Source organism: Mesoplodon bidens (assembly GCF_964165515.1).
Source record: "Mesoplodon bidens genome assembly, chromosome: 9".
Classification (NCBI taxonomy): Eukaryota; Metazoa; Chordata; class Mammalia; order Artiodactyla; family Ziphiidae; genus Mesoplodon; species Mesoplodon bidens.
Window position 1 is genome coordinate 101,444,266 of NC_138166.1, and position 11,493 is coordinate 101,455,758.

An 11,493-nucleotide genomic window follows, 5' to 3' on the forward strand; every position below is an offset into this window, starting at 1 on the left:
ATGATTCTAAAAGTAGCTCCCCATGAAATATTTATCGCTTATAAAGGGAAAAGTAATAACTTTCTCAACTGGGACAGACACCTCCCTCAACCAAGCAATAAGTTAGTGTCATCCAGGACGGGTCAGCGTGACATCGAGTGCTCCCCGCTGTGATGCCAGGACAGGACATCAGACGCACGGCCCTCCTGCCCAACCCGCTGACCTGAACCGAATCCCGAGCCAACGTCAGATGAACCCAGAGTGAAGGACGGTCTACACGGTAACTGGCCTGTGCAGTCTTGAAAAATGTCACAAAGACAGGATTGAAGGCGGCTCCAGATCAAGAGGGACCGAGGAGAAAGGACCACCAAACACAGCACGTGATGCGGGTTTCCTCTTCCAAAAATGTCACTGAGACACTTTGTGAACCGAGAATAAAGTCTGCAGCTTAGCGAACATGGTTGTATTCATGTTAATGTCCCAGTTTTGATAATTAAACCGTAGTGAGGAGAATGTCCCTGTTTTTATGAAATGTGCACTGAAGTACTTAGGGGTCAGGGGACATTGTAACTGCAACTTCTTCTTGATGGTTCAGATTTCATATAAACACACACAAATGTATGTGTACTGAGAAAGGAGGGGTGAATATAAGCAAATGTGGTAACAAAATGTTAACACTGGGGCATCTGGATGAAAGGTATGTGAGAATTCTTTGTACTATCTTTGCAACTTTTATGTAAGTTTGAAATTGTCAAAATAAAATCTTATTTTTAAAGAGGAATTAAGAAGTGGTCCAAGCAAGAATGCAGCGTTTGCTAGGATCTCCTTTTACTCCGTCCTGTGGTAGAATCATCGCCCAAGCAGCCCTTAGAGGACTAGAGAGCTCTACAATTTGCTGAGGGAAGGGAGATGTTCTTCTGTGGCTTCTCCCAAATAATAATAATAATTGCTGACCCCTGCAGCCCGGCCCAGCCTGGGGCCCGCATCGGCTCCTTTGGGGTCGTCTGCGTGGTGGCCAGCAGAGGGCACTCTCCCCGGGGACCACACTGGGTGCCAGGCCACATAACTCTGCAATGTGTTGGCTGAACTTTTCAGGAAACTTGGATGCCACACATACTTTTCCTTTCTTTGTGCACAGGCAAGATGAGTCACGTTTTTCTGAAGTCTGCTCAGCCCCAGGATTCAGACCTGACCAGCTGCCCGGATGCAGAGGGCTCCGGCCTGGGCTGGGGAGGGCAGGGCCCAGTGCCCTCAGCCTCGGGACCGGGCGGTGGAGCACGGGCAAGCAGGGAGCACCTCCCTCAACCAGGCACAGGGCAGAACGCACATGACTCTGGATCGCATGACATTTGGGGACACACCCAGGGCCATTGGTACAAGTGGCCGCGAGCAGCCCCAGCGGCCCACCTCCTCTCCCACTTCACGGGCTGCCTCACCCCGAGCCCAGAACCCGCCCTCCAGCCCCGAGCACCCGTTCGTCGGTTCAACCACTCTGTCCTGCCTTCCCTCAAATGGCCACTGACCACGGGACATCGGGGCAGGAACTGAGGGCAGGGGTAACGCCTGCGCGGCCACCTGCAACAGGAGTTGGTGCAGCTTCCCCAGAGGCATGCGTGAGATGGAAACTGGTGGGATGCAATTCAGAGATGTTCTTGGGATCAACATCCACAACCAGGGAAGGAGAAGGAGTCGGCCAAGGGCGAAGGTGAGGGGCCACACAGACCCAGCGAGGGCCCTACAGAAAGCTCGGGAGCGGGGACAGCCCTGGGAGCCGTCGGGAGCGGGGTTAGGGGCCGGTCCTTTACAGCTGCTCACTGACTAGCTGCGGGGCGCAGGCCGGCTCAGGAAGGGCCATGGCACTGCGACAGGTGGCTCTGTTAGTGGCACGGTCAGCAGCTCGGGAACCGAGCCCCTCATTCCTGAGGCGGCTCTGCAGGCAGCACGGCATCCGTCACTAGGGTATTCGGAGCAGAGGGCCTGGAGGTGGGGCGAGTCTGGCGTCTTCCAGGACCAGGCGGGCAGGAGGCTGGGTGGTCATGACAGGCTGCGGTCAGAGCCAGCCAAGGGCCAGAGCGTGGAGGGGTGGTGAGACTTCAGATTTTAACTTGAGCGTGTTGGGGAGGCTCTGAAAGGTCGAAGAGGGGTCAAGATGGCCAGATTTGTTCAAACAGAGGCCAATCCTGTTGGCCACCTGTTTGTTTGGTTTTTTTAAAAAAATAAATTTATTTATTTATTTTTGGCTGCGTTGGGTCTTCGTTGCTGCACGTGGGCTTTCTTGTTTTTAGTTGCAGCGAGTGGGGGCTACTTTTCGTTGCGGTGCGCAGGCCTCTCATTAAGGTAGCTTCTCTTGTTGTGGAGCATGGGCTCTAGGAGCGAGGTCTTCAGTAGTTGTGGCACGCGGGCTCAGTAGCTGTGGCTCACGGGCTCTAGAGCGCAGGCTCAGTAGTTGTGGCACGCGGGCTTAGGTGCTCCACGGCATGTGGGCTCTTCCCGGACCAGGGCTCGAACCTGTGTCCCCTGCACTGGCAGGTGGATTCTTAACCACTGCGCCACCAGGGAAGCCCCGGCCACCTGCTTTTATAAATAAAGATTTATTGGAACACAGTTTACATTTGTCTGTGGCTGAGTCATGGCAGCAGAGACCAGGTGGACCAGAAACCCAAAAACATCTACCACCTGGCCTTTTATAGGAAGAGTCTGCCCACCCTGCTTTAAAAGACCCCCCTCCTTGCATCACCTCCCAGGCAGCAAGGTGGCTCCCACGGGGTCCGAGAGCCCTGAGGCCTTCTGCAGCTCTCACCTCCACGTTTACAGCATTCAGCTTCTTGGTTGAGTACGCATCTTTTGCACTAGTGATAAATGGCTGTGCATCACCTGTATGTGCCCAGAGGCTAGTCCAGGGGGCTGCCAGGCCCCCCAGGCAGGAGCCATAGGCCTCGGGATCCTGCCTGTATCAGGATTGGCATCCCCACCTCCCCCCCATACTGCCCCCCCGAACTTTGCACTGGGGTCCCGTGTGAGCCATGCTGTCTCTGCATGTCACACTGTGTTCATCAGGGGAGGACAGCCACACAGACCAAGAGTCCCAAAGACACGCTGATTTATAGAAGAAGAAAATGTGCGGAAGGAAAGAAAGTCAGGTCCAGGCCAGAGGACCGGTGAGCGGGCCAGCTGGAAAGGTGCAGAGTGAAAAGGGTGAGTGACATCTGCTGGGAAGAAGCAGGAGGCTGCCTGTCCTAGCGTGGGAACGGGGGTGGGGGGAGAGATTTAGGGGGTTCCCGCGTGTGGTGGGGTGAAATTCCCTGCTGGCCACCCACGCGCAGCTTCTAGGAAGTGGTCAGGTCACATTTTCTCCCAGGGCATCTCCTCCCAGGGGCCTCTCCACCTCCCCGGCCCCGGGGCCTTCTCCAGAGCAGGAGCAGAACCAGCCGTGTGCGGGTATGAAAACGGCGCTCAACGAGCATCAAACACAGGGATCTGCACGTGACAGAATCTGTGGGCTGGGCCGGACGTCAAGGACGTCCTTCTAGAGCCGATTCCTGTACATGGAGTTGCCCTAAGAGCCTCTGCTTCTGGTGCCCTGAAAAAGGTTTCCTGTCACCGTGGTGCTGCGGGGGAAGGGGTGCCTGGACGGGTCTGCTCTTGCATCCCAGGCACCAGGGCACATGCATCACCCAGTGGCATTCACGGGGGCTGGCACCTTGCTGTTGGCCCCCATTCCCACTCCTCACCTGCCCCTGCCCTGCTTGGCGCACAGGGGGCTGACCCTGCCGCTGCGGTGCCCGGGCTCCCCTCTTGGCTGGCCTCTGGCTGGGGGGAGGGCCAGGCCTTGCACAGCATCTCTGGCCCCCCAATATTGCCAGACAGACAGCTCCCACCGGGTCACCCCTGCGTGCCCCCCTCCACCGCCTCCCTCACGCCCCGCTGCCCTCCTCCTCCTTTCCCACCACGGACACGGGGGTCGGCACCCGTCCCCGGCTGGCCTCCCTCTCCTGCTTGGCTTCTCAGATCCTCCCTCACCTTTAGAACCATATCACCACTCAGTTCCACCTGTTTTAAATAGTCAGAGTGGTTCCATCCTGCTGGTCACAGAAACGGCCTCCTTACACGAGAAGACTGGTGTCAGCGTGGCGGTTCTGCAGGGTCACCAGCCTCGACGTCCAGACCCAAGTGCCGGGGACGAAATCACTGAGTCTGACCCTGCTCCAGACTCCGGCGGACGGGCCCTGTCGAGGCCCACAGGCTGCACTGTGGCCCCGGTGCGGTCCCGGGGTGAGTAGAGGCAGGAGGTCCTCGTCCCGGGGTGCCCTTGGCATGTGAATTGAAGACTTGGAGGCTCCTGATTAAAATCTTAAAAGCCCAAGTCCATTCCTCCACACGCAGTACAAAACCCTTGGCACGTGATGGGAACGCAGACTTTTATCTGAAAAATGAGCTTCAGTTGCTGGGAGAGACAAGAAGAGCTGTCTGCGATCTAACACGGAGACAGTGTGAGAGGAGGGAGTGTAACAAGTTCAGTAAACCTCGCTGGGAAACTCATTCGCGTTTCAAGCAGCTCTCAATACATCCTCTGCTCAGACCCACAGCCCGGGAGGGGTTTAAAGAACCGAGATGTAAATGACCTAGCCCAGAATCAGAGTCATTCGCGATGGAATGTCAGTATTTCAATTTAACTACGAACAGAAAATTAAATATATTTGGGGTGTTCAAAGTACACATGACCTCGGTCACGGTTGTGAGTTGGTCTTAGCAACAGTTCAAATGTCCACCGTTCCTCGTCCCTTGCAAAGTCCCGGCGCCTCTTTCCACCACCCCACTGATTCTCCGTGCCCTGAGGTTCCCAGCCGGACTCTCTCCGCAGGCGTTCCCAAGCCCATCAGGCTGTTGATGACCATCTAGGGTGGAATTTTCCAAAGAGCAATCACACACCCCACGCCTGCCCCATCGTGCAACCAACTGTGTGGGTCAGATAAAGCGAGCTCTTCCAACCACCGAGAATCGAATTGAAAATAGCACACACAGGCCAGGGTAAATACCGTTTCATGAGAAATGGCTGGATTACGACATACAACGTATTTCTGACCGTGGGCTGCAGTCAAAGAAGTTTCGGGTCACCGCTGCAGTGATGCTTCGCGGCCTCATGTGAATGCCCCGTGCTGTACGTTTCCCCCGCCCGGCTGCTGCAACTCCCCAGATCGCAGGGTACGTGCAGCATCTTCTCCTCTTGGCCTGTCCTACAGATACCACACGGTCGTGACTGAGAGTAGCCCTTGGTGTCATCAGAGTAGGTTGCTGTCCAAGTCAGCGATTTTCAACACCGTTTTTTCTAGTAGGACAAAGAGAACGTCCTAGTGCCCAGTGGGGCTGACTTCTGTCAGCAGCGATCGCTCGGGGCGGACAGCTGTCCAAGTAGGACAAGATGCCCGTTCTTGCTCAGCTAGCAAAATACCACCGTCTCACCCCAGGAGCCAACACCGCATGATCGTGGGCTCTGGGAAGCCCGCTGCGTCCCAGAGAAAGCATCTATCACATCTGTGTTTTTTAAAGAATCGCTATTAACTTTTATTTTATTTTACTTTATTTTGGCCGCACCAAGGCATGCGGGATCTCAGCTCCCTGATCAGGGATCGAACCCATGCCCCCTGCAGTGGAAGCTCGGAGTCCTAACCACTGGACCGCTAGGAATTCCCTTGCATCTGGTTCCGATGCTAGAAGCTCCTTCTTATTTATATGCTTATATGTGTCAACTACCCCCAGAGGATGTAGCCCTGAACTTCTAAAATGTACATCTCAGTTGGAATACCTTTGCCAGAACCTTCCCTGAGAGTTGGTTTGGGTCTGAGGGTGGCAGGAAAAGGGCACGGCAGCTCTTGGACCAGGAGCCCATGGAGGAAGAGGACGGAAAAAGAAGCTCCAGGGTCCTCGGAATAACCCGCCGCTTTCCCATGTGATGCGGGCCAGCCCTTGTCTTGCCGGTGAGGATGGCGTCCATCCTTCATCCAGACCCACGGGCACATCCAGGCTCATTCTCAGCCCAGACCCGGTGCCCTTCCCAGGCAGGGAGACCATCCAGGGACCTCGTGTTGCTAGGTTCTGCCTGGCACTGGGGAGGAAGAGCATGGAAGTAAGAGGGAAGCGCGTGAAGAGCCAGACACACGGTTTTCTCAGAGACAGAAGGTGACAGGAGCGTATCACAAGGGGACACCTACTGGGCAGAAACTTAAAATAAGTTACATCTGAGAGCTCTGGCCGGTCGCTCAAGGCAAGAATAATCAGGCAAGGCTTTCTGGAGAACGCAGGGCGAGAGGAGGTCTCAGAGGAGGTGGGAGGCCGTCGTAACTGCTCCCCAGGTCTATTTCAGTGGCCCCGGCTGGTCCCCTACTTCTGCGTCCACCGTCTCTCTCTGTACAGTAGCCAGACTAATCCCTCCCAAGAGCAAGTCACTCCCTCACCAGCACCTTCCGATGGCTCCCTGGATCGCTCAGTGAGACCCTGGGATCCTGTAAGCCCCACCCGAGCCCTGTGACCACCCCTCCATCTCCCTCCCCACTTGGCTCCAGCCATGCTGGCTGCTCCCTGAAGGCCTGGAGGCTGCCCCTGCCTCAGGACATCTGCACTGCTCTCCCCTCTGCCAGGCACGCCCTGTCCCACACCCCTGCCCGGCCACACCTGGCTCCATCCCGTGCCTGCTCAGATGCCTCCGAATCAGCTTTCCTGATGGTCCTGCGTTAAAGCGCACCCCTCTAACCCTCATCCCTTCCCCTTCGTTTTTCTTGGAGCCGCACAGCGGTTCTGTCTCTCGTCGCCTCCCCGCCCCCCACCCCGCCAGCAGAATGCAGTCCCACAAGGGCAGAGGCTCAGCGGTTCGAGGCTGTGTCCCCAGTACCCAGGATCACAGCAGGCTCCCATTAAGCACCCACTGGACGAATGTTCCCCTTTAAAAGGCTGCGTCAGGCTGGTCAGGGGTGAGGCCCGCCCGCCTGCTCCGTAGTCCAGGGCACTGAAGGTGAACATGGAGACCCAGGCAGGGACAGCGGGTCCTGCCTTGTCCCCCGGGCAGGCTCAGCACGTGGGGCTATATCGCCCTCTAGCGGTCACTCGGCCGCAAAGCCAGAGAAGCCCCCGGAGTTTCGAGGGGCCGGTTTCCAGGGCCCGGGGGACGCAGAGCTGCTCGCTCACCCGCACACCTTCCTGTGGGCAATCAGATTCCAACAAACATTCAGAATAGAAGGGTGAAAGGGGGACACATATCAACTCGTCGTGAATGTGGGAGAGATTTAACGTGGACATCCTGCCTCTGCTCTGTGGTTCCTGGTGGACCAGCTGCCCCAGGACTTTGCACAGAGTGGGGACGGCCACCCCTTTAGAGCCTCAAGTCGTCGAAGGCTAGGTGGCAGCTTTTCAAAAGTAAGCAAACAAACAAAAAAGAAACCAAGTGGAAGGTGAATTTACAGGAGGCAGAACTCAGACCTAAGACCTCGCCAAAAGGTGGCCTGATAAGCTTGCTTGCTTATTTACTTGGTTGAGGGAGAGTTTTGGAGGAAATGGCTGGGGACTGGCATCCCTGATGAGGCTTTTAGCTCATCTGCACCTTGCATTTCCTCCCCACGACCCCTCCTCTGGCTCAGTCGTGCTCACCTAACAGAGAAGACTCGCTGGCCACTGCCCTGCCCGGCCCCAGACCGCCCTGCCCCCATCTGTCCTTTTACCTGCTCTGTTTCCCCTGATAGCACGGGGGTGGGGGGATTAAAGTCTGTCTGTGCTCCAGTCCTCCCCCCACCCAGCCCTGGGTCTGGAATATTCCAGATTAGTTCTTCCAGTTTTGCCTTAATCGCGCCATCCGAAGGAACTTCACCTCTGTCACCAAGGAGATGTGTAAATTAGTTAGGATGCTTTAACGGCATTAGAACAGAAACAGAAACATATAACTTCAAAGAGACTAAACTACCAGGACGTTTATTACCTAAAATAATGAGCTCCGTGATACCAGCTCCATCAAGATGACCTTCCTACCTGTGTGTCCCGCCATCCTCTGTGTTGGCCATGGTCACAAGATGGACAATGTGCCCCGGAAAACATGGCCTCACACCACAGACAGAGGAAGGGGGGGGGGATCAGTCCTCCAGCGGCGCCTCTTTCTGTTGAGGGGGAGGCACCTTTTCTCGGATCCCTCGCAGAGTTCCTCTTATGTTTTGCTGGTTCACCCTGAGGCCAGTGAAGCGGAAGCCAGGCATGTCCCCACATGGGGAAGGGGCATTAGATCATCTATATAACTCATGCCCAGGGGCTGGGCCCTGGGTAAAGCCAGGTTCTGTCATGAAGAAAGAGGGGGAGTGGCTGCCGGGCGGCCGTCAGAGCCTCCTGGTGAGGGACAGACCGTGCACACAGATCCATGTAATGAACTCGGGGAAGGAAAGCCAAGGGACGGGGTTTGGGGGCAGAAAAGACAAGAGGAGGTCGCTGCACACGGCAGCGGAGGGCAGCACGGCCACCTGTCTGCCTCTCCGGAGCTGAAGATGGACGACCTCTGTTCCCGGCAGGAGACACTCCTAAGGATGGGCCCAGAGGATGCAGGGCTCAGGTACCTGGCAGCACGGACGCCGCAGAGCACTGCACTCTAACACACACACACATGCACAGGGACCAGCCAGGCACAGAAAGACGGTGCTGGTGGCACCCCAGGGCCCCGCACAGGAGCCACCACCGAGAGCTAACTCAGGGGGGTCAGAGGGCAGGTCAACTCTTCTCAGGAGCAAACTCCAGGGCGTCCTCGGGAAAGGGGTGAGTCCAGCTTTGCTGAGCACCCACTGCGTTCGGGGCAGAGCAGCTGCCACGTGTCTATTCGCTACTGAGCTCCGGGACATAGAGCAAGTCCCTCCCTGCCTGGGGACAAACTGCTGCCTTGCGGGGAGGCCGGAGGCCAACGCCGGCTCTGGGCTTGCAGAGCGGACCTGAGCCCCAACGCCGAGCCCCCGGGAACCTGTGGGAGCCGCAGGGAAGGCACGACACCTGGGCTTTACGGCACAAACAGGAAACTGAGATGCATACGAGTCCCCGAATCCCCCAGAGAGGCCGGAGGGCTGACTTGGGGGGATGGCAGTTCTGGGGGTTCAGATGGTCTCGTTGGGGCCATGAGGACAGATGGGACGTGTCCCCCCAGAGCCAAACCCCAGCAGTAGAGTGGAGAACAGAAGCCATCACAGAGATGGACACCAGCTCATGCCCCTGCCCCGTCACACCTGCCCGTGCATCATCTCTGCTCCACCTATAAATGCGCCCAGGTCTCTCCTACCTTGAAGCAAACAAGGCAAAGCCTTAGCTTCCATTTACGTCTGTGCACCCACTTGCTGCCCATCCCCCTGCCTCTGTCGGGATGGGCCCACTTTTGCCACAGTGAGAAATGAGCCTTGGGTCCTCAGTAGTGTGACCTCAAAAGGGACTGTGCTCATGGCACAGCCCCGCCATGCGGAAGGCAGCGGGCCCGGCCGCCTTCCCTACGAGGCCCCAGATGCAGCTGCTTACCTCCTGCACTTGCACCACCTCGGCTTTCTCTGCCTCTTGCCTCCAGCCCGCAGCTGCACACGAAAGACCTCTGATCTGCCCGGAACCGTCTTAGGCAGAAGCCCTGAACTCTCACTCCCTTGGGTGGAAAGCTCATCACATGGTCCCAGCGCGGCCTCAGGGAGGGGCTGGGAGGGGCCGGGAGGCCAGGCTGTGGATGAGCTCGGAGACCCCACCACACGCTTGCTCCCTTCCCTTCTGGCCCAAACGCTGTAAAAGAAGGCCAGTCTCTCTGACTCCCGGCCTCCCACTCAGTCCTCAGACCCTGATACGGCTACCCGACCGGCTCTCTTTAAAATCACCAGTGATTTCGAGGTCACATGTCGAGAAACTGGCAGCAGCTGGATGGCCTCACAGCCGGCCTTCTCTCCCCATCTGGGAAGAGTGAGGGGCATCTGAGCCACACAGCACCCTCCCTCACTGACCGTACTCTAGCAATGGACACAGATCACAGGCCAAGCTTGCTCCATGGATCTCAGCCTCCCATCTGTTAAACGGCATCACATTCCCACGGAAGGTCCCTGTATCGGTTTCCTGCTGCTGCCTGTACCAGGGCACCACAAACCAGGTACATCAGAAATGGGTCCCTCACAGTCTGAAATCGGGGTGTCAGCAGGGCCGTGCCCCTTCCTCGCCTCTTCCGGCTTCTGGTGGCTGCTGGCAAACCCTAGGGTTGCAGACCCATCACTCCGGTCTCTACCTCTGTCATCACGTGATGCTCTCCCTGTGTGTCTCTGTCTTCCCATCACCATCTTCTCATAAAACACCAGTCAGGGCTTCCCTGATGGCACAGTGGTTGAGAATCTGCCTGCTAATGCAGGGGACACGGGTTCGAGCCCTGGTCTGGGAGGATCCCACATGCCGCGGAGCAACTAGGCCCGTGAGCCACAACTACTGAGCCTGCGCGTCTGGAGCCTGTGCTCCTCAACAGGAGAGGCCGCGATAGTGAGAGGCCCGCACACCACGATGAAGAGTGGCCCCCGCTTGCCACAACTAGAGAAAGCCCACGCACAGAAACGAAGACCTAGCACAGCCAAAAATAAAAATAAATAAATTAAAAGAAGGCTCAACATTAAAAACAAAACAAAACACCAGTCATAATGGGTTAGGCGCCCACCCTACTCTAGTGTGACTTTATCTTAACTAATTACACCATCAATGAGTTCATTTTCAGATAAGGTCACAATCAAGAGATGCTGAGGGTTAGGACTTCAACATATCTTTGTTGAGGGGACACAATTAAACCCATAACAGTTATTAGAAGGATGAAATGAAACGGTGTGTCCTTATTTTATTTTATTTTTGCGGTACACGGGCCTCCCAGCGCCGTGGCCTCTCCCGTTGCAGAGCACAGGTTCCGGACGCGCAGGCTCAGCAGCCACGGCTCACGGGCCCAGCCGCTCCGCGGCATGTGGGATCTTCCCGGACTGGGGCACGAACCCGCGGCCCCTGCATCGGCAGGCGGACTCTCAACCACTGCGCCACCAGGGAAGCTCCCGGTGTGTCTTTATAATCCACCTAACATTGTCTGAAATCAGTTCTTCATCTTGCTCAATTCCCCAACAAGCCTCGGCCTGATAAGTTGCCTTGAATTCCTACATGACCCCTGCATTCCTGACCCGCTAACTTGATGCTGACTGCGACCTTGTGGGCTGGGATCAGGTGCCTTCCTAACACTGGAGGACGATTCTTTCCGTAATGGTTTGAGTGTCTGGTGTGTGCAGAGCCTACGGGGAGCCAATGCACCTGCAGGAACTGTACCGAACAGCAATTTCACACTCAACTTCACCTCCTTCTGTGACGCCCCGTGAGTAGCCGTACGGCGGCAAACCCCAACGGAGCGCCCAGCCTACACCAACGTCTTCTGGAAGAACGGAGGTTCCGTCATCACCTCTCACACAAGCTCCGCGCCGGTTGGGGGTGTGGGGGGAAGCGGCGGGCCTAACCCCGGAA

The 11,493-nt window shown here is 56.7% G+C and overlaps 1 protein-coding gene across 4 annotated transcripts in view; it reads right to left on the minus strand.

Moving 5' to 3' along the window:
- The window catches only part of PRKAG2 (protein kinase AMP-activated non-catalytic subunit gamma 2), a 277,950-nt gene that overhangs the window by 179,283 nt on the left and 87,174 nt on the right, over positions 1–11,493 (minus strand). The window contains exon 1 of one of the 4 annotated variants that reach the window (XM_081243577.1): positions 9,502–10,357. The exons of the other annotated variants lie outside the window; for them this stretch is intronic. Coding sequence (XP_081099703.1) covers positions 9,502–9,637 — 136 coding nt within the window. The 5' untranslated portion in view covers positions 9,638–10,357. Of the gene's footprint in view, positions 1–9,501; positions 10,358–11,493 lie in introns of those variants that run through there. 4 annotated transcript variants of the gene reach the window in all.